This window comes from Cricetulus griseus, assembly GCF_003668045.3.
Source record: "Cricetulus griseus strain 17A/GY chromosome 1 unlocalized genomic scaffold, alternate assembly CriGri-PICRH-1.0 chr1_0, whole genome shotgun sequence".
Taxonomy (NCBI): Eukaryota; Metazoa; Chordata; class Mammalia; order Rodentia; family Cricetidae; genus Cricetulus; species Cricetulus griseus.
In genome coordinates, this window is record NW_023276806.1 from 121567937 (window position 1) to 121591911 (window position 23975).

General features: G+C 43.0%; 1 protein-coding gene across 5 annotated transcripts in view; it reads left to right on the top strand.

Moving 5' to 3' along the window:
* The window catches only part of Fndc3b (fibronectin type III domain containing 3B), a 302457-nt gene that overhangs the window by 271096 nt on the left and 7386 nt on the right, over positions 1-23975 (top strand). For all 5 annotated transcript variants that reach the window (XM_027392082.2, XM_027392079.2, XM_027392080.2 and 2 more), the window contains exons 23-25: positions 4589-4801; positions 18272-18438; positions 20829-20956. In XM_027392082.2, coding sequence (XP_027247883.1) covers positions 4589-4801; positions 18272-18438; positions 20829-20956 — 508 coding nt within the window. The remainder of the gene's footprint in view (positions 1-4588; positions 4802-18271; positions 18439-20828; positions 20957-23975) is intronic.

The window sequence follows — 23975 nt, forward strand, 5'->3', positions numbered from 1 at the left end:
ACATGTGGGTCAGTGCAAGCTACACACACCCACATCTGAGCACACTTTACACATCCACACAAGGGTCAGTTTGAGCCACTGAACACAGCTGAGCTACGTAAGGTTCTCTGCACTGTCAGATTGACAAAGGTTCTGGCCTTGTAGTTAGAATGACTCGTGGCGTCTTGATCGATGTCAGGCTTCTGCTATTGTAGCCATTGTGTGAAGAACTCCGTAAAGTCTCACTTTGGAGTCCACCAATGTGCTTTTGGCCATTTCAAATACTTTTCTGGTTGAATCGGAAAGATATTGAAAATTAAAACATATGTCCCATTTCCCTCCTCTTAATTAATCATTAGCCAGTTCAGCAAAGGTGGCGCCATCCTCATTCACTAATGAGGAAACCATTGCTTACAGGTGTTAGATGACTTATTTTAAAGAGCAAAAGGATGAGCAGGCTCTCAAAGAAGCCATCACCACAGTGTTCCTGCTGGTGCTGGTGACTGATGCTCAGTGTTTTCTGGGGGGGGGAGATCGCATGCCCAGCTAATGACAGTCACATGCCACCATACTATTCTTGCTGGCACTGGTGGAAGATTAGGTGCCAGCAAATGTAAGCAATTAGAAAGCCATAGGCATAGAGATGTGAGGAGCTCCATATGCACCAAAGTACTGTCGCGGTGGTTCTCAACCTTCCCAAGGCTGCCATGCCTAGCATGTGTTGTGGTGACCCCCAACCACAAAATTGTTTTCATTGCTACTTCATAACATAGTTTTGGTACTGTTAGGAATCGTGATGCAGACATCTGCTGTGCAGGGTAACTGATTTGTGACCATTCTGAAAGGGCCGTCTGACCCTGCCAAAGGGGCCGCGACGCACAGGTTGAGAAGCACTGCTATAGAGGCTCTGAGGAAGTGAATGTAATTATACTATCTACAAACTTGAGTCTTTGTAAACCATTTTTTGTTCTGATAAATGAGTCTCATCTCTTAGGTTTGCTGTTGTTGTTTTCCATTTCATCTTCTTTTGAGGACAGCAGAACAGCAGTCCTAAGCCACCCAATAACTTTTGTGTACCAACAACTGCTGGGCGGCACAGATCACAAGAAAAGATAAAGGTCTTCCTTGGAATACATGGGGAGCTTGGCTCTGAAGGACTGTGGGCCAGCAGTGGCAGGAAGTGTCTTAGCTAGGGACTGTAGATAAACCCTGTCCTCAATGAAAGGGAAGAAGCCATGACTTGGACACTGCAAAGACCTTCGGCTAAATCTCATAGGTGAAGATGCAGTGATGGAGAGCTAGGCTTAATGTCTGCCTTCTCTTCCTGAGAAGAGAGTGGTCATCATGACTTCCAACAGCGTGACAGCTTTTCAAGGATTTCCCCTCTCTGGTTGCAAAAGCCTTGGTTGCACTTCAGGCCTGGGTGTGGAGAAGGGGACAGCCACTAATACTGTGATGCTTTTCTAAGGGCTCCTGTGAGAAGCAAAGAAACTTCTAGCCTTTTCTTGTTATTTTGGGTGATTTCTCCTTGTATACTAGAAATAAGAGAAGTAAGGCCCTTCTTGATGGCTGGTGGCTTTTCTGTCATCTCCAGGGGATTGAGGGTTTGCTGTACCCAAACCTCATCTAGTTGCAGGTGCAATGAATAAAACTGATGAGCTTCTGTGTGAAGTATTGGTGTTGATTTCTCTGGAATAAACAACTAAGAGCATACATGTTTGATATATGCTTGTATTTTCTTTTTTTATATTTTTTATTTGCATTAGTGGTTTTCCTACATGTATGTCTGTGTGAGGATGTCAGATCTTGAAGTTACAGACAGTTGTTAGCTGCCATGTGGATGCTGGAAATTGAACCCAGGTCCTCTGGAAGAGCAGTCAGTGTGTTCTTAACCACTGAGCCATCTTTCCAGTCTCTATGTTTGGATTTTTCAAGAAACAGTGCAGCTCATTGTTTCATTCATGCGCACAAACATACATGCATACATACATACATACATACATACATACATACATACATGTATTAACATACAAATGTATAATAGTGTCTTGGTGTTTTTTATTCACATTTTTCAAGTGACCAATGTGGAGCATTTCCTTGCTTATTTATCAGCTTGTGTGTCCTCTTTGGTGTCTGTTCTATTCTTCCATGTATTTTGTGTTGTTTGATGGTGTTTCCTTCCTTCCTCCTTCCCCCTCCCTGTCTCCTCTCATTACAGTGTTTGTGTGTGTGTAGGGATAGATAGAGAAAGGGTGAGACATGTGTGGTACTGGACTGAAGCACATCTTCCACCTTCCTTTTGAGCTCTGAGGAGGTCACTGATATCAGATGTCCAGTGTGCAGTCTTCTCTCTCCGTCTCTAGCTCATTTTCATCCTCTTAGTGTGAAAGATTAGTGTGTAAAATCTTAGGAAGATTTTAATTTGAATAAAACCCAGATTTTCTTTTCTCTAGTCACACACATGCATTCTATGTTACATATGAAAACTCTTTTCCAAGTTCTAGGTAACGACAATGTTCTCCTGTGTTTTCTTCTAAAAATTTTATATTCTGCATTTAGGTCTTTGGTCAATGTTTAAGCTAAGTTGTGGTTGTTTGTTTGTTTACTTCATTTTTTTTTCAGTTGTGAAGTTTAAGTTGATGTTTTTATTTTTTTTTTCTGTTGACATCCAATTGCTCTCAGCACCATTTGTTGAAAAGACTATCCTTCATCCCTTGAGCTGCCTTCACACCTTTGCCAGAAATCAATTGGCCATATTTGTGTAGGTCTATTTCTGGAGCCTCTATCCTGTCCCATTGATCTACATGTCTGTCTCTTTACCACACTGTCTTGGTCACTGTAGCTTTACAATGAGTCCTAAAGTCAGGTGGTTCTATTCATCTACTTTTACTCTATTGTTCATATTTGTGTTGGCTAATTTACTTCCTTTCCATATCACTTTTAAAATTAGCTTGTCTTTATCTCCTAAGAATTCTGCCAGGACTTTTGACTTTATTCTTTTATGTATTTATTTAGTTTTGGAGACAAGGCCCTACACTGCACCTGGGGCTGGCCTTAAGTGCTCCATCCTCCTGCTTCAGCTTCCCCAAGGGCTGGGACATTGTGTCTGTAGGTCAATTCTGGGAGAACTGACACATTTACTGTGAAGTGTCACATCTGTGAAGTCTCTAGCCTCTCTGTTTGGGTAGGTTCTTTATAACATCTTCATCAGCATCTTGTGGGTTCCATTTCTTCTTTTTTTTTTTTCTCTAACTCTCTATACCTTTTGTTCGCAGTACTGATTGGTATTCCTAACGAATACTGTTAAATAGGAGGGTGTACACGCCAGGCATGCATGCTGTGGTCTGGCCAGTGAATCTCTGAGTTTGAGGCCAGCGTGGTCTACAGAGTGAGTTCTAACACAGTCAGGGCTGTAAAGAGAAACCCTGTCTGTAAAAACAAAAAATGAAACAGCTTTAAGTGTAATATAAAGTAACTAAATCACAGGAATATGTACAAATGATCTGCTCTCCAAATATTTCTCCTTAGACTATATTATCCATTATAATGTGTTTTGAAAAGCTATGTTATGAATTCAAATCAAGTTTCAAAATTTAAACTTTTTGAGCTATTAACACTACCTTCTCCGTCAACTCAGTGATTTTGAGTTCAGGTTCCTCTGAACCTAGCAAGGACTCTTGAGAGGGTGTACCATTGGAGTGGCAGTTAGGAGTCATGAGGAAACTGGAAGCCATGGATCTAAGTGTACTTAACATGGGTGACACCATGAAGACATGAGGCTGAGAAATCTGTTAGTAAATGAATGCTTATATAGAAAAAAGAAGAGGAAAGAGTAGAGTAGAGAAGCCCTCTGTTCAGAGCACTAGAGGAGAAACACCCCCAGAGTGGATGGGTGGGGGCAAGCCTTAGTAGCACACACTGCAGAGCAGTGTGCAGCATGAGTGGACAGTGCCATCAACACATTGTTTGGTGACTTTGGAGAACTGTGGCTAACCAGAAAGTTGAGAAGTAGAAGAAAATGGAAAATAAGGGTAGTATCCACACTGTGTAAGGTTCTGTGTACACATTTTAACTTATTAGATTTTAAATTCCAGCAGGATTGATAAATCTCACTGCACACAGTAAGCATCCAGTTAAAAGCTCATACAACTAAGTGACACCCTGCTACTATCAGCAGGTGATCTCCTGGCTCTGGCTAAGGACTTGCAAAGCCATTGGTAAGGGAAGACGCCAAATGTCCTGTTAGAGGATTGTTGGGAATTTATTCACCTTCTAATGAGTTCTTTATGCATAGTCTAATTCCAACACTGAATTCAAGGTAGTCATCAGTGGCTAGACCAGAGTATAAGATCATGTCTGCAGGTGTCCTTCAGACAGCAAACTTGCTTTTTTTTCCCAGTTAAAACCCTAAGGGACATTTGCTAATGCCCTGTTTTACTATGTGTAGAAACAGCCTAGGACCTCTCCTGAGCTGTCCAGTGTTTACTCTAGCTGCTCTTCCACAGCTTTGCTTTATGGACAGGTAGTAAATGTTCCAGCAAAATGTTCGTTTTGAATGCAGAAAATTCAGCTTCCTAAATCTATGCTGTCTTTCTCCCCCACCCTCTAGGATCAGAATTCAGGCCATCAACGAAATTGGAGTTGGACCATTTAGTCAGTTCATTAAAGCAAAGACTCGGCCTTTACCACCCTTGCCTCCTAGGCTGGAATGTGCTGCATCTGGTCCACAGAGCCTGAAGCTGAAGTGGGGAGACAGTAACTCCAAGACACACGCTGCTGATGACATGGTGTTCACACTGCAGTTGGAGGACAGGAATAAGAGGTGAGGTGGGCGAGTGCATCCCTGGCACATCACAGCCTTGGTGCTCATCTCCTCCTCCTCCTTCCTCTCAAACCCTCTTCCTCATTGTTGAAACAGATATTTGACTCTTGCATTTTACCCAACATTGTACCCTCTGTTCTTAAGCATTTGAAAGATCCTGATCTCCCTGCATGACAATAGATGCATGTTTTTTTTTCCCCTTTATAAAGTCAGATGATGGAGAGAAATTATCAAAATAGAAAATTGTCAGATTCAAGTCTTCACTATATAATAATATAATAATATTATATTAGTCACAAGTGCAGAGGAAAATGAGAGCTAAGGAAAATGGTACCTCTTTAAATATTCAGTAACCATCAGGACAAACATGTTTACCACTCTGAAATTGCTGTGGGTGATGTACAGATGGGGAATGTACTCTCCAACTATGGATGCTGTGATAGCAAATTAACCAGAGCAAATAAGAGATTTGTTTTTTATAAAACTTCAGGCCCGGAAGACACTTGGAGATGTCAAAATCAAATCCAGGCTTTCACGTTTTCTTAACCTAATTTTATTTCCTCAGAAAATGGCCAATCAGAAGACAGCAGCCAAGCAGTATTTAGGAATAATTCAATGCTGAGCAGAAGTTAGTGGTGACAGAATGTTCTCTTAGCAGAGGTTCTGATCAGTCAGGTAGAAGGAAGGATTATCATAAAAGCAAGGCAGAGGTGAACTACTAGGTATGTTCAACTTCTTAACAGTATGACATGATGTTAGCAAATGTGTTGGGCCACATTCACAGCCGCCATGAGAAATGTATATGCTGCAGGTTGGACACACCAAGACTAGACATGTTCCTGGAAGCATGAAACCAGTGCTACCATGATGATTGCCTCTGTTGCATCCCTGGCTATATTACCACATTCTATTCTAGTACCTGGGCTTCCCCTCCCACACACACATTCTTGGCCCACTGCTTTGCAGTCAGGGGATTAGACTGACTTTACTGAGTGGAGTTCTGTTGGTCTTCAGTGGAGACCAAGATCCAGAGAAGTACCAGGGAAAAGGCACCATAGCTATACATTGGACTCTGTGGAGACAATGTCAGGGCCAGTGATAACCAGATAGGTACCAAGTGGATGTTCAGCTGAGGAAAAACAACCAAACCTAGGCCAAGGAGACCCTAAGAAACCCAGTGGCAAATACTATCATTTGTGTCTACTGTACCAGGAGGAGCAGGGACAAAAGCACCCATGGGCTTCCATCAGCTTCTTAGTGGCAGAGGTGAGCAACCATGTCTGCTAAGAAGAAAGAAACAGGTGAAGACATGGTAAAGACAGCCATTCAGAGGTCCAGAGCATCCATCATGCCTGCTCTGGCCTTCCTGCTCTGTTCTGAATGTCATCACACAGCCTGCCTACCCACTGATACTGTTCCAGAGACACTGGAGACATGGGAGGTGACAGCAGCCTGAAGGAATGAGAAGCATGCAAAGGACATGGCTGCACACTACACTAAAGGAGAGCCTGAGGCAGCATAAAGGGGAATCACTGATGCTAATGAAAGCAAGACATAGATCAAGGGAAAGATGGAGAACAGGAAAATAATGGAGACCAAGATGATGGTGATGAGGTTGAGACCAGCTCAGTTTCTATGGTTTTTAGCCTATTTTACACACCTCAGACCTTAAGAAAAGAGTGGAAATGTGAGGCTGCATAAGACGTGTTTTCAAATTGCACAACACCTCATTTAGCCCAGCCAACAAGTAAGTGTCTTGCAGTATCTTCAGGAGCCGCTGACACTAATCTCCCTGTTACAAGATAGATGTAGGATTGATATGGAGACTGAAAGCGAGATCTTGACCCTCAGCACAGTTGGTCGTATCTTCATTTTTTTTTCATTTTTTTATTTGAATTAGAAACAAGATTGATTTACATGACAATCCCAGTTCTCTTCTCCCTCCCTTCCTCTCCTACCACCCCCCAATCACATACCCTTTCTTCTGTTCTTCACCTGACTCAACCTTTCTGCTCCCTCGTGACCTCTGCATCCTTCCTCTTCTTCCCTTCTCATATCTTCATCTTTATCTGTCCTTGTGCAGCTTAACAAAATAATAGCCCTGTTACACTTCCTAATAGCCAAAAACAAACAACAACAAACAGTAGAGTTACAGCTGTTTTGTTGGCATCTGAATGGAAATAAATACAGTATTCATGGAAAGAGGGCAAGGAGGGAAAAACTCACAAGCACATATTATTAACTCATGGAAAATCCTAGAATTTAGTGCCATGGGGAAAAGTGTTCTGGGAATTTGGACCATGTGCACACAAACCACACATTTGAACTTGACTTGCCTTCTTGGGAAGACCAGGTATTAAGAAAATAAAACAGCCACTGTCCTGTTGGAAACATTGCCAGGACTGAAAGCACAGAGATAGTGAGGTTGATTTTGATAAGTTGGTTGGTGATCTAAAACATTTTTTTATGCAAAAGCATTCATCTTGCTGAATATGTTTCTTTGGATCTGTTTTTAATGGATCTTTATTCTGCCTTGAAAGAAGTTCTCAGCCACAGAGGACTAGCAAAAAACAAGCATTCTGAACTAACAAGAGTCATGATACTTGTGAGAGCCAGTATTTTGCATTTTCTCCCAGGCCTTGGGGATATTTTGTAGTTCCCCCAGAACACAAAACACAGAAGGGCTGGAGCCTGCACTTTACCTGTCCATAAACCTGGAAAGCCTGGGCAGCAAGGGTCCCTATTCTTCTATAGTTCTGTTCCGTTAGGACAGCCAGCCACTCAGGTGCACCTCATAGACAGCCACCCCAGGGCACCTCATATAGAAAACTGTGTGGAGAGTGGCTCCTCTGCACAGAGCAGAAGCTGTGGAAGCATTTGTACAAATGAGTGTGGCCATCGTGAGACACTTCAATATGACAGACAGAAAACAGTGCAGAATCTTGTTCCTTTGAGAGAAGAGGAGAGGTAGGGAGAAGGATGGAGGCAGAGAGATGCTAAGGCTTGCCTTGTTCATCAAATAAATCACTTGCCTAAATAGAACTGGCAATTTAAGAAATTTGACCATTAGGAACAATATTTTTCTTAATTTTATGAGCTGGAGTCCAAATTTATCTTTTCTAAATTAAATTTGTCAGTGCTCTCAGAAAGTTATTAAAGTGATGTGATGCTGGGCATAATCCATTCTTATTCTATTTGTGGGATAGTTTTCTTGGGCTTTAACAGGATGAGGACAGCCTGACTTCAGTGTGAGGATGACCTTCCTTGGTGTCTGGAAGTGAGCGCCCTTTGAATCCAAGTCTTTAACACCAGCTCTTGACTCATGATCAAGGACAAAACACTGGACTTGATATGTCACAGTTCTGTTAGCATAGTATCTGTCCATCCTCCCTCCCTTCCATCTGTCTTTCTTTGAGATAGTTGCATGTATCCCAGACTGACCTTCAATTCATTGTGTAGCTAGGATGATCCTTCTGATCTTCCTGCCTCAACCTCCCAAGAGCTGAGATTATAGGCATATACACCACACTTGGTTTATGCAATATAGGGACGGGGGTGAGGGAGGGGAGGTGTAGACAAGAGGATCCCGAGAGCTCACTATCCAGCAAGTAGAGCCTTATCAGGTCCCGGTGACAGGGCCCTGTGGCAAAGAAGGAAGGTTGACAGCTATTGTGAGGACAGCACCAATGTTGAATTCTGGCCTCTACATGTACGTCCACACACATACATACATACATACATACACACACACACACACACACACACACACACACACACACAGCCTCTACATGTACGTACACACACACACACACACACACACACACACACACACACACACACACACACACACCCGGAATTCAAATACATATTTTAAGCTTTCTGAAGGAAAATTCTGTGTGTTGAGAGCATGCAAAGAACATACCAGGCACTAGAGCTTTGTTTACATTTATTTCTTTAAACAAAATGTGAAATATGCTAGCATATCCCTTCCCCACACACACTCTCTTTCTCCCTCCCCATCTGGACTCCTGTCCTATAAACATAAGGAGTCCTATAGGTCAGCATGGCCCAAAGCCTTGCCTTGGAATAAGTACATCAAGAATTCCTATAGCTCACCTGACTGCAAGTTCATTCCCTCTTAGTTAGGACATGTATTTCCTCTATATTCAGGCTTGTGATCTACAAGGTCCCAGGACCATATTCATGGAACAGCATTGCAGCTGTGCGCCTGTCTGTAGGACTAAATTTATGCCTAATGTTTGATTATGATGAGTCAACTATAAGAATTTTTTCTTGAATTACTACTGTGTTCTAGGCCTTATGAGGTATGTGGCATTATCTGGAAGAGCTGATCTTGCTGAGAAAACGAATTAGCATTAAATGGTGAACAGACAGTACAAGGGATTTTAATTTCAACAGAAAAGCAAAAATTAGGTTAGTTTGACCTTGCGGTGATTAGGTCTATTATTCTTAACAGATCCAGCACAGAGAAACTGAATGGTTCTAGTTGCCATGTTATGCAAGAAAAATACACACCTTGAGCAAACATTCTCATAAAGCTAAGCTAATATGCTCACTAGAGTAGCAGGATCAGTGCTCAGGCTCCAGGTAATAGCGCTGCACTGACAATTCAGAAGATGTATGTTTGTCTGTGTTTGCAAAATGAAATGATGCCTCTTCTAATGAAATTGGAGTTGATGTTGAGCCCGACCCTCAACAGCCATGTTCTTGGTAATTGTGCACAGTACTGAAACAGGGAGACTGTAAATTCCAGGAATGTGTTTATGAATAATCTGTTGCTCCACGTTTTGATCAGTCAGGCAGTGTTTTTTAAAGTGAGGCTCCAGGAGGATTGGACAGGGAGATGGGCATCTAATGGAACAGATAGTCACGACTTGCTCCCTCTCATCAGCCTTCCTAACTGGACACTTCCCCAGCAGCAGGGGCCGTGGACCTTTCTGATGCTTCCAGTATTATTAGCTGTGTCTTTATGCTTCAAGGTTTCTTTAAACTCCAAAAGAATGCACTGTGGGGAACAATGAAAGGGACCAGAGAGCATGAGTAAACTGTCTCGGTGTTTCTCTGTTATGGAGCAAACTTCCACTTCCATTCTCAAACTGCAGTGCTGGTTTCAGTAACTAGCTGTGAGGTTCCGAACCAGCCCATGTGCTCAACATTCCTTTCCCTCACATTTCCAGTCCACTTGATGGTCCTTGCACGGGAAATGGCTCGTGTTTACTTCCTGCAGTTCTCAACACCCACATCAGACCTCTCTCCTAACCGTAGACCCACACTGACTTTTCAGGTGCCCTGAGATGTCACCTACATTTCCCAGGTTACAAAGTAGCATTGTGATGCCTGGGGCTCCCGTCCCTAATTAATAGAGGACACATATTTTAGACACATCTTAATGTCTTAGAATAAATCATAAAAAGTCATCATAAAAAATAAAAATCATTGTTAGCTTGCTCAACTTCAGGCCAAATGCCTTGGGGCAATCAGGGCTGAGGGATGGTGAAGGAGCTACTTGAGATCTGATTGGAAATAGAATCCAGATAATGGGTTTTACCTCTGATTTACTTTATAAATAAGATGAAAACAAATAGCATGTTTCTGCATTGAAGCAAGGCCACTTCAGCAGAAGGGGACAGATGTCTGGAAAGCTCTGGGACTCATATCCTCAAAAGCAAGATTCAGTCCATGAATTAGAAAACTAGGGGTATTAAGCTTTCAGAAGAATCCTAAAGTTGGGGGAGGGTAGCTTCCTATGAATGCAAATGAATTTCTTTTTGAGTATATCAATGTCTCAAATGTAGTTTTGACAATAAAAAACAAGCATAGGGTTTCTGTTTATTCTTTTACTTGTAAAAAGGGCTGAAAAGATGGCTGAGCAGCTATAACTACTGGCTACTCTTTCAGAGGACCCAGGTTTGATTTCCAGCACCCATACAGCAGTTTACAACCATCTAGAGTTCAAGTTCCAGGAGATGTGTTACCCTCTTCTAGATTCTGTGGATGCCAAGCGTGTACATCGTGTACATTCATTCATATGGGCAAACATGAAGTAAATCTGAAAAAAATTAAATTGGTATGTTATTAAGAATAATAAAATTTTATTTCTTGGGGGAAAAGCATAAAAATCCAGCTCATTAACCAAAAAAATGTTATAGTCTAATTCATTCACAAGTCAAAAGACCAGTAGACAACCAGGAACAGCAGGCAGGAAGGTAATTAACGATTTTCCCATTAGTCCTCTTGGGAATAGCTTCTGGCACTTTCTTATAAACAGGGCCTCTCACCAATGTCAGCATCAGTCTAGGAAATGGATTCCCTGCCTGAGGTGTGCCCACACAGTACCATCTGTGTCCATCTGCTTCTACATAGAGATGGTAGGACTCTGTGTTCCTGGCACAGTGGGGGCATTTACTATCCATGTTTTTAATATTTTCTGTTTCCAAACACGATTTGAGTGACATGGGAAACACACACACCCACCCACACACACACACACACACACACACACACACACACACACTCCTTCCTTCCTTCCTTCCTTCCTTCCTTCTTTCCTTCCTTCCTTCCTTCCTTCCATGGAGCCCAAAGAAAATAAGAAAGAATGGGAAAGTCGGTGATATAATGTTAATGAATTTGGCTGCCCTGGCTCTGTGAGCAGCTGTTGACTTACGCTATTGTGAAATGTGTTTTGAAGTGTACCACTTGAAGCCTTTTGTGAACTACAGGCCATTTTAGGCCAGCGGGTTAGTCATGTTGAGTAGTTAATATCTATGAACTGCCGTGAGCCTAAAGATTACAAGAGCAATGGAGCACTTAGAACAAAAACCCTTAGCATTAAAATTTGTTTTCACAAAGAATTTAAGATCTAAGTTATCCAGAGCATTCTTGGATAGTTCTTCCAAAAGAATACTGTTTTAAGAAAATAGTCAAAACTAAATTCTTTCTATATAATTTTCTCTTGCCTCCCGATGATTTAAAATAAAAGAAGATATAAATATGCAATGTGGTTGAACTTACCCCATCACCTGCACTTGATGCAAACACATCAGTTCTCCCAATGAATGTTAAAGATGAAAACTCTGAGGTGAAGAGCATAGCTCTGGCTGGGGCTTTGCTGAGACTGTCCAGAACCTGCTGGTTTGCTTCATGCTGTGTTTTCTATCATACGGTTTTCTGGGTTCTTTCACTTAGATCTCATAAAAATTCCCGTCAAGTAAGCACAATTGTTGTGACTGTCTGGAAATTGAACTTTTTGTCTGACTTGTTCAAGTCCGTGGTGAAGTTCACCAGTTCTGCTCTCAGGCCAGGGTTTCTGCATGCCCCTGGAGTATTCTCCCACCCTTAGCCCCTGGAGGACTGTGACAGACAAACAGAATAAGCAACAGTATTTTATAGTCGCAGAAGTGGAGAACTTTCTCAGAGTACTTTTCTGTAGTTTTTATTTTTAGAAGTACTTTAGGTTCCCTGCAAAACTGAGAAGGCAAGTGCAGAGGTCTTCCCCCCTCATCACCCAACCACACCCTCTCCCATTCTCAGCCCACCAGGGTGGTTTCAGTTGGCAGGCCACAAGGAAGTCTGACCTGCCTTTGGGTTCACTCTCACTGTCATTCACATATCTCCCTGGGTTTGGATATTGAATGAGGACATGTATTCACCAGTATACTACCACAGAGTTGTGTCATCACCCTAAGCACAGAGAGACAAACCATCTTTAAGTCATTGGAACCGTGGCAACTGTTATGTCCCACATGTGTTTGTTACGATATAGTTACTTCATTTTAAAAAGCCTGGATTGGTGACACTGAACCAGGTTGGAGACAGAACTACTGAGAAGTCAAATACAGGAGAGATTTCCCCCCTGTTTTCTCCCTCTTTGGGTAAATTACCCACTCCAGATTGTGCCCAAACCTATAATCCCAGAACCTGGCAGCCTGAAGTAGTAGGATCATGAGGACTGTACAGTGTGACCCTGTCTCAAATGGTGTGGCACCCCAAGATCCCACATAGTGTCCTCTAGCTCTCATCTTGGCACCTTTGGTTGGACTTGTCAATTATAGTGTACAAGGTGTTCACCTACTCCACTCCAGAAAGCCTCAGAGAATTGAGGTGACAGGAGTGCCCTTGCAGGGATATCTTATTGTCTCCAACTTGGAGAATAAGGTGAATCATTCATTAGCTTTGGTGTCTTGCCACCAACAGTATTAGTATTGGTAACATTAAATAGTTTTGGACAGTAGTATTTAGTGAATACTTCATAATTACAAGGCATATCTCATTTCTTTCTCATAGCAACCCCACAAAATGAATCCTGTCACTCCTTTCCCAGAGGAGAGAATAACTTGCCTGCTTAGATAGCCCAAGCTGGTCAGTAGAACTCCATCCTTGCTATCCATTCTGCTTTATACACACAGAGAGAGGGGGAAGAGAGGAGAGAGAGGAGAAAGAGGAAAGAGAGGGAGGGAAAGAGGGAGGAGAGCTGGTAGACCAACAGATTAGCAGAGCAATGCAGCAGTGGCCCACATGTGTTCCCACACTGACATCCTCACCTCAAGTGTCCTTGGTCTGCTGCCTGTGGGGTTCATCCTGGCAACAAGGTCTGGCTGTGGAGCTATGGCTAGTGTACGACCAGGCCTTCTGAGACACCTTTGAGGAGCTGTGATACTGAAGCTGACACTTGAGCAATGTATGCCTCTACCATGATTGACAACATCATGCATTGCAGGAACCATGCCACCTGCTTATAGCTGGTTGCTTTAAATAGGAAGTCTTCAGTCTTTTATCTTGGGATGTTTGGTATTGTTAGTTCTATCACATAGAGGCTCTGGCTTGTTTATCAATGAAGTTGACCTTTTACAAGAAGGGTATAAAAGAAAGAAGTAGATGCGGTCAGTCTAATAGAAAACTACTTGATGAGTATTTTAAATTTCTCCCAGAATGTTTCTGTCCATGGTTTGCTGTCCTGTATTTGTCCTGTATATGTCCTAACTCCAGTATATGTCCCTGGCTCTGAAAAAGTCTGTCTTCTCCTGCCTCCTTGAGTGAGAAAATGAGAGAATCAGGCTGACAGCAAGGCTAACATTGCCTTTTGTGTGTTGGTTGATGTATTTCTTCTTCTTACACATTGGTTGGTGTTTCCCACTCGGCATTTGAGGAGTACAGGGAAGCAGATGTTATTGCCAACATGTTAAGGCTGCCAGGAAGATGTTCAGGATCTTAGCGAGACACTTCCCTGAGGCCTGATGTGCGTCCGGCACTGGCATTGGTTATGGCTGTTCAAGTTTAATACTACCACAGTGTTACAGTGTCCCTGTCCACATTCCTGGCACCACAGTGTTACAGTGTCCCTACCCACATTCCCTGGCAGTCTTAAGCGTGAAGAGGGTTACAGCATCACTAATGAAGCCCCATGGTCTTGTCTGAGACTAACACAGTAGTCTGGGCAAGAATTTTCTCAAAGCCAGCTTTGCACCGACAGAAAGAAAAGTCAGTCTGTTGCTGCCCATAGGGCCAAGGTGTTCTCTTGGGAGATAAAGTGGCACCATTTCTCAATCCATCTTGGAATTCAGGGTTTAGCTCAGTAGTTAAGACCCCAGGTTTGGTTCCCAGCACTAGAGGAAATGACTGAAAACAAGTGAACTTGTTTCCCTATCTTAGCCAAGCCAGCCATCATGGTGAACTCCATGTTCAGTGAGGTGCCCTGCTTCAAAGAGTAAGGTTGAAAGCAATAGAGGGCACTGGAAGTAGGCCTCTGGCATATGTGGGTGTTACATGCACACAGTTGTAACTAACATGGATGGAATGATTATTGCATAACAAGACTAGTTCTAATGAGTCTCATAACCCACTTAAACCCCACTGAGGCACAGGGAGGCACTTGCTAGTGTTTCATCGTCCACAGGACCCATTCTCATCTTAGAGCCCGCACTGCTGGGTCCTCTCAAGTGCCTGGGTCTTAGAGGTATAAAGAAATAAAGCCATGTTGCCCCTTTACAGTTTTCAAATTAAAATCCTTAAAAAGTATCAGATTGGCTGTTGTCAAAGCAATATCATATTTTCAGAAAACCAAAATAGAGAGGAAGCACTTTATAAAAGATTTTATTTTCTGGTTTCTGTGCTGACTTGATGCGGACTAGAATGCATTTACTAGATGAATTTCTTTCCTGAAAAGAATAAAAGAATGTAAAGTCAGACATGAACAAATATGACTTAGCCAGTACTAGCACCCCTTCTTCCTCTACGCTTACCCCATAGTCTCCTTGCAGATTGGCTCTACCTCTTCCTCCTTTGGAAGTAAGGAAGGGCTAGAAGAACCTGCAGAGAGAGGGAAGTGTGGGCTTTTGGTGAAGACAAAGACCTGCTGTGTGCCTGTGACACCTCTGTGTGGCCACACCTCCCAAGTAAGATGGGGAGGAAAATCCTCAGCAAGCATTGACCACCCCTTCATGCTTCGTCTCTCAGGCCTCCTGACCTTGGATCTGTGAATCACACCCCCAGAGGACAGGAGGGCACATCTACTTTAGTTGACCCTGTGTATGACGCTGGTGCTGTTAATGTTGAAACTCCTGATGTCTCTCTTCCCCGGACCATAGCTACTTCACCCAGGGTCAACCAAGCATGGGCTGTCTCTGTAGCTGGTTAAATATATGCCATAGGAACTAGCTGCCATCTAGTTCAGCCATTTCCATAAACATTTTAAAAACCAAGGAAAAGAAGTCTTCCTCCCAGAACATCTCCCTTACCCTTTTGTGGGATGAAGATCAAGCAAAGCAGTGATGGCTTTCCATAAACAAGCCAACCAACACTTACTGTTACTGGGCTGGAGAGATAGCTCAGTGGTTAAGAGCACTGGCAGCTCTTTCAGAGGATCTGAGTTCAATCCCCAACACTCACATGGCAGCTCACAACTGTCTGTAACTCCAGTTCCAAAGGATCTGACACTCTCTTACATACATGTACACAGGCAAAAACAAACACCAATGCACATAAAATAAATTTTTAAGAAATGAAAGAAAAAGTCACTGTTGCCTGAGTAGGCAGTGTGTTAACCCACAGCTGGCTAGAACATGTTGGCTTTGGAGCTCTGAAGAACTTGGAAGAGCTGCCCACACCCAGCTTGTCCTCCCCAAAGAACTACCAGTCCCAGGTTGGCCTCTTGTGGCTCCCTGTTTCTGTCTTCACTACAGCAAGATGCTTCAACATTAGACCTGCAGCACTCCAGGCTTCAAACCATCCTCACTCTGCAGTTGCTTTCTCTATACTAATTCAGCCTTTCCCACATCTGTGGGTAACACTGTCTCCAAACCTAAGCAAATGTGTGTTAATGACACATTCATCAATTTGCCATCACTATCAGCTATTCCCACGGTGCTTTTTTTAAGTTGGAGTATCAGTTAAGTACGCTGGTACATGAGCAATACAAGAAGTGAAAGGGACCAATACTCTAGAAACACTTGAAAATTGCATGTGTCCTGCTTGCTCAGTTTGGATCGTAGTCTGAAATCAGATTACCAAATTTGCTTCAGTGATTTTCTTAGTGGCTATGAGTGCTTCTACCTAGGTATGTAATTGAACTTTGACATAAATATCTATCAAACCTATTTTCTAAAGGGAATACCAACCGTGGAGTACAGCAGAGCTGGAAACAGTTCTATAAACTCTTCAGCTTGCTGGCCACCATAATGGAGATTTAACAGTGTCACTTCTTAAACCATGACTTCCATTTGTGATACAATTAAGGGCAATTACTCCCTCTGGCAATTCTGGCCCAGGTGAAGCTGAGTTAATAAGTAGCCACTTGTCTCTACATTAGCTGGGGTGTCTTCATTAAGGTAGTCATGTGTTGAGCGTGCTAAGCCGGTTGCTATGGTTATTTGTAGGTTTCAACCTGGACTCTGGCTTCCTTAAAATTAACGGTGTTCAGCCTTCAATAAAAGGTACTTCCTCCTGAAGCAAAACATGCAGAACAGTAAGCAAACCTGCCAGGGCTTAGGAACTCAATTACAAAGGCTGGCAAGTGCCTGGATGTTAAACACTGAGTATTGACTGACAAGTTTTTTTTTTCTTTTCAAGTTGTTTGATCTATCCATATCTCACTCCCCATGGATCCACCCCCACCCTCCCATCTAGGACTGTTCCACACAGAGCAAACTTGCTACTGCCCTCCAGAACTCCCTACCCCCACACAGGGCTAACACCCTGTTAACACCAGGTTGCTTCTCATTCAACATCAGAGCCCAGCGCACATCAGGTTAAGAATGACTGCTAAATGAATGCAAGAGTTCTCCTCCTCTCTGAGCCAAACCAGCCCCAGTCAGACATTGTGAATGATGACTCTATCACTGAGTACCTTCCAGTGGTTTCTGAAGACAGTGGGGTATCCATGGGTGCTAAGGCAACTCGGGGCACCTCTTGGCATGGGTGGACCAAGACCATGTGTTTGTAGTTACTTGGAGTTGGTTCTCAGGGTGTCCTGGGCCAGTGATGCTTAAGTACTGGAGAACTTTTGGAAAATCACATTGTTTTTAAAAAATCATACAGTTACTAAGTGATGAAAGTATATTTGTAGCTCTAGGTAGCCCAGTTTCACTGGAGGGGAAAAGTTAAGTTTTCATGATATGCTGAGAAAATACCTAAATCACAAGCATTATTTTTTTAATTCATACTTCGGGTAATTAAGGGCCAGTAAGATAGCTCAGTCAGTAGGCATACTTGCTGAGCATACCTACATAAAGGAGGCTGTGGAGAGCCATTTATACAGAATTGAGACTTAGCTTTGGTTTCCGTGTGTGCTCCCATACACATGAGGCACACACACAAAGTGAATTGAGATTTAAAAAAATATTCTAATTAGCATAGAAGTATGAAATAGTTTCAGAACAAATGGTAGAAGAAACCAAAATCTGCCAGCCAAAACTGCCCGGCTGGCCCATGGCATTTTTTCTGTTATTTTAATTACCCTAGTGAACACATTGCCTTTGTCTTTTTGTATATTTTCTCAAAGATACGTAATCATAGGTGTCTTTTTGCCAGCTTAGGTCTTGTATTAATAAAGACCAAAATTTAAAAGGTTTCCTAAACTTCTATTATTTGAAATATCTGAGTAAATAGGCATCTTATTTCTCAAATGCCCATTGAACAGTGACTTCATGCCCAAATACATAATAGAAGGTGAGTTACTACTAACCATAATGAAACTCTTGAAAATTCTGCTTTTTATTAGTAAATAAGAACGTGAACAACTAATGTTTCTGAAAGTTGATTCTACTCTTTACATGTGCTTTACTGTGTGTTTTATATAAATATTCCTTGAACATTAAACTGAACTGAGCATAGTAACTGGTCACTTCAGGTGGTGGGAGGCATTTATCAAGTTAGCCCCATCTTTTCATGAGTCTGCCTCACAATCACCACAAGAAACCCAGGTGGCTAATGGATTCTGCCCCTCTCTCTATCCAGGTTTGTCTCCATCTACAGAGGACCCAGCCACACTTATAAGGTCCAAAGACTGACAGAATTCACCTGCTACTCCTTCCGAATCCAGGCATCGAGTGAAGCAGGAGAGGGACCTTTCTCAGAAACCTATACCTTCAGCACAACCAAAAGTGTCCCTCCCACCCTCAAAGGTGTGTGGAAGTAGACCCGGATGCACTGTCCCGGGAGGGTAAAGATGCATTGAAATCACACCTAGGAAATCCAATTCTGACTATAAATGCATTCTTCATAATTCAAGTAGCGAGATGAAATCAAAGTTTCTCAAAAAAAAAAAAAGAAGAAGAAAAGAAAAGAAAGAAAGCTGTGTGGTGGGTTATCAGGAGAAAATGCCTACATGTATGGTGTATCCTACATACTTGTTTATTGGAAATAATGTAGTATATTCTCATCCCCAAGCATAATAGACAAGGAACTGATGACAGTGACAGCCTGTTTGTTAGGAGTCAGTGAGAGATGGTTTAAGAGAAAATTGCCAAATATGGTTTTTCACGTCTCCTTTCCTAAAGACATTCAGAGGTTGTCATTCATCTCTGGGTGACTTTGGTGTCTGGAAATTAGACCCCAAATGAGGCAACATCAGCATTTCCCTGTGGACACATATCCTGTCCATGGAGGGCACTGTTAAAAACTCATGGGAGTGAGCATCAGTGTTTCTCCTCAAGTTTTCAAGGTTTCCTGCTTTAATCCTTGGAGGAATCAGATCCTGCAGAAGTGCTAAGACAGCAAATAGATAAGTCTCCCATCTTTCTCAAGGAGGGTAGACAGAGCCACCATTGCTGGGCCAAGGCTCCAAGTCTGCCACATCTTCAGTCACAGAGTTGTGAATGAGTAGGTGGCAGACTTGCATGGTAGAGCCAATAGTGATAAGAGCCCAGACTCCTGAGCCTTTTCCCTTTCACCACAAGTCATGTTCTTATGCAGGGCCCTGGAACGTCCCCTTAAACAAAGCAGCATTGTCTCCTCCAGCCATTGCTCAAAATGGCCCTGATGCTGATGTGTGTTGTAGAGGGGCAGGGGTACTCTCTATGGAGAAGGCCCCTCCGTATTTGCCCCTAGGACAGCTTCCATGTGACGGAGTTGATGCCCCCTATATCCAGAGCATAGAGTCAGTTAGAAAATAAGGGGCCATCAGGACCTGGGTCACTGTCTGGCTTGGGGTCTGCTAGGTTGTTGTAACTCCTTCCAGGGTTACTTCATGGCATGTGCCTTCCCCTGCTCCCCTGCCCCACAGACACCTGGACCGCTTCTCTGTGTGTCATGTGCACTTTATGATGCTGTGCTGGGCCACTATGGCAGTAAATGCCCAGCCATTGAGTACACCTTTGCCTCTGGGCTTTATAAAAGACAGAACCTGCCAGGTTTGGTGGTACATGCCTGTAAACCCAGCACTTGGGAGACAGAGGCAGGCAGATCTCTCTGAGTTCAAGGCCAGCCTGGTCTACAACTCAAGTTCCAGGACAGCCAGGGCTACACAGAGAAACTCTGTGTTAGCCCCCTATTCCAAAGAAAAGAAAAGAGAGAACCTGAGCATGCTGTGGCTCACTGATTTTGGGTGGTTCCTAGCAAGTGCTTCAGAGGCAATTACTACCAGCCTTGAGTCTGTCTGACATTGGAAGTGCTCCCAGTGCCTCTCAGAGTGATCCTTACCAAAAGCTGCTCTACAGAGTTTGGATAAGGGATCCCATAGGGCTTTTACCTCATGCAATGTCCTCCTCAAACACCCCATGACCAGGCTCTTCCTCTGGCTCCTAGATTCACAAAATAGCTCTTTTGGCTGGAGGTCTTTTAGTCTGGTGAGATTCCCTATTTAGATTTCCAGCAAAGGGGCCTGGGCAGCGGAGGGAGGCAGTTGACTTTAAGTACCTTACTACAGACTAATTTAGCTTTAAATATTCATGATAGATCCCATAGGTGAACAAACTAAGGTATAAATGTAGGAAAATGTTTTAATGCCTCAGGGCTGCCTGCTGTCTGAGTCTTTGCTTGGCACCACCTATGCCTCCTGTGTTAAGTCAATCACATGCTCAATGTCTTCCTGTGCCTGCCCCATACTGTGTTCTCCCCTTCTTTACCTAAGCTTAGTATCCTTAGAAACAGCTTGATCTTTATTTCCACACCCCTAAAGTACCTGGCATATGGAAAGTGCCTAAACATTTTGAAGGTGATCAACAGCCATGGGGAGGAGAGGGGAGGGAGGGAGGAGAGATCAAGAGCCATAGGAGATGATAGGTGGGTGGGTGGGTAGGTAGGTAGGTAGATCATTATCCGTAGGTAGATAGTTTAATAAATAAGCGGGCTGTAACCCAGGCCACCAACTCATTAATGAGCTAGTGAGAAGATATGCTGTGAATGGGCTTCCTGGTCCTGGAGTAACTCCCCTTTCCCAGCAGGATTTGCTCCCTGTCAGGCTATATGAAAGCACCATCGCATTCTCCCTGAGTCTCACAAACAGAACTAGAATATGGATTACTGGTGTGAGACTTTTGAGTTTTGAGCTTGGGTGTATGGTTTTGTATTACAGCACCTCGAGTGACACAGTTAGAAGGAAATTCATGTGAAATCTTATGGGAGACAGTACCACCGATGAAAGGCGACCCTGTTAACTACATTCTGCAGGTATTGGTCGGAAGAGAATCTGAGTACAAACAGGTAAGGCTCAGTGTCTGCGCATGAGCCGCTCACCTGCAACAGGCTGGATGCTTGCCTTGATGCAGTGAGCTGCAGATTTGTTAGGAGTCAGTGGTTGAAACAGCCTGACACCAATTTATATCATTTATATTTCATTTCTTATCTGGTGGTATTCTTCCTATCTTAGTTCCCAAGTATAAACTTGTGTGGAGTTTCAAGTGATGTATTTGTTTAATATCATAAAATCTGCATGTATCAGTCTTCGTGTGATTGGAAACTGAAGTGACCCCCAGAGAGGAAGGCATCTTTTTTTTTTTTTAGTTAGTTCAAATTAGGAACAAGCTTGCTTCACATGTCAATCCCTTCTCCCTCTCCCTCCCCTCTCCCCCAACCCCCCTACCAGCTCTCCACCTCATCCCCCCTCTGCTCCCCAGGGAGGGTAAGGCCCTCCATGGGGGCTTCCTAAAGGCCACCACATCATCTTGGGCCAGAGCTAGGCCCTCCCCCATGTGTCCAGGCCGAGAGAGCATCCCTTCACATGGGATGGGCTCTCAAAGTCCCTTCTTACACCAGGGAAAAATACTGATCCACTACCAAGGGCCCCATAGAGTGCCGAGGCCTAGAGGAAGGCATCTTAACCTAACCTTCAAAACCTGTGTCCTCTGTGCCTCTGTTACAAAAGTGACAATGAAAGGAAGGGAGGTGACCAGTAGACCCTTGAGGTCTCTGACTCAGAAGTTCTGGGTTGCTTCTTGTCACCCTTTAGTATACATCCATTACGTGGAAACCTGATAAAGTTCAGGTTCTGATTTGAGATGGCTAGATGTGGATTCAGGCTCCTGGTAACATGGCCTGTGTCAAAGTCAATAGATCACGGTCAAACCTATTCAAGAGAAGACATGATTCTCATTGCCAGGCAGTGATTTTGTTTTTACTGTTTTTCACACCCCGTGATCCTTATCTGGTCACTGACTGTAATGGGTTCAGAGACTTTAGGGTTTCTGTGAAGTCCCCTTGAACATAGCAACTGCTTAGTGAAACTGGGACATAAGACTGTGTATTCCATCAGGAAAGTGATGCTTGGCACTCTTCATAATCCATTTGTATTGAACTCATCAGAGTGACATTGACTGTCACCTGGGAAATGTTGGCATTGTTGATAAAGGCTCCTGTTTTAGCCTTTTGAGTCTTCAGATGCACACAAGAGAAGAAAATCTGACTTGGCATTTCCCTTAAATTGCTTGCTGGTGTTTTGTGTAATAATTTTTAAAATTCTTGTAATCAAAATATGCTTAAAATACCAAAGAAGTTATTGGACATTTTGATACATTTGCTAATGTGAGCATCAGATAATGACAATTGTTTTAACCACATCTTGCACAAACTTTATCTTCAGCCTGACATCTGCCAATAGTGATTCCCGTGAGCCAATGATGTCACCAAGGCCTCCATCATTTCTCTCACAAGGGAACAAAGGCCCTGGGCTTCCCTTTCACCTTCCCGTCTCATTCTGTTCCCCTTAGCATCTCAGAGTTAGTCAGCTCACATGTCACTGCTCATCTAATCAGAAGAGTTCTCTCCAGCGTAGTCTAGCTATAAGCCTTGCCCCATCCACCGTGTCAAGGGTGCTAGGAAAGGGCTTGCTTTCCTGTTTCATACTTAACAGTGGTTCATTTCTTAACAGGACATTCATCACATGTTCGCTGCCGTGTTTTTAAAACCTTTTGTTCCACATACCATGCTTTCTAAGTATTCTTGGAAAAGAATGTTCTGCCTCTCAGTGTGCAGTGAGTGCCGCTTCTCAGAGAAAGGGCAGCACTGTGTGTTCAGTTTCTGTATGCGACCACCACTGACAGAATGGAGACTAATCTATGCAGTAATTTAGATTGTATCAGATTGTTCTTTCTGAACCCACTGTTCAGTGCTACAAGGTTAGACCCATGGATGTATGAGTACTAAGAACTGATGTGATGTACAGTCATATATTTGCCATTGAATATTTCTATTACCTTCAAAGCTACAGACAATTGTTTATTATCCAGAATGTAGCATTTTAAGACAGGCTTCGTCAGTAGAGATGTCCACATATTTCCCACCTTTACCAAGAAATGAGTAAGGGCAGTAGTGACATGAGAAGCCACAGTTGACATGGCTGATAAGGGACAGTTTGTACTGGGTTTGGGGATCTTGTTTTCTTTTTTTCTTTTTTCCTTTCCTTTCCCTATTCAGTAAGCATGAACTTGAATGTGGTATTTTGAGTATTGCTTTTCCTTGCTCTGACATGAGAGAGGGAATGAAGGCTATTTGTATAATGTGTGGAATAATAGACAGCAGGCTTTGAATTCACAATGGCAAACCAAAGCAAATGGGAGGTAATTGTTACTGCACAGCAACCACAGCCAAGCCAGGGCCCGTGTGCTGTACTGCTTATGCCTCCATTACAGCGCTAATCACAGGATCCATTAATAGGAGGGCTTGGGTGATTCAATTTTTGTTTTCTGAGTCTGGCACATAGTCAGGCATTCAGTAAATGCTTCCTGCAAACATGGAAGAGGCAGTGTCCAGGGAGCTGGGTAATTGTACCTGCAGTGGTGAGTTTACTTTGTAATGGGAAGAATAGTGATATTGATTCCAGTAGACAGGCAGGCCCAATGCCCTTCCTGTCTTGAGTCTGTTTAGCTCTAGCTTCCCTTTTGTTCCGCTCTCCTTTGTTAGCATTATGATGTGTACAGGCAGCCTGTTTTAATAACTAAACAGTCATATGTTAACTAATTACCAAATCCTTACTGATGCTTCACTTTACATTTAAATGTGTGTATATGTGTGTCCTTTTGCTACTTAAACATTCCAGGTGTTTTTCAAGACATTTACACTTTCTTGATGGCATTACTACAGAACATTCTTGAAAGGGTGAAAATTTCTCTACATACATGCAACTCATTTTTTAGCTTTGCATAACACAAACAAATGAAGCAGAAGTATATAGATCCCTACTTAGACATCAATAGTCTTTACCAAAAAATAGTGCATGTGAGCATTG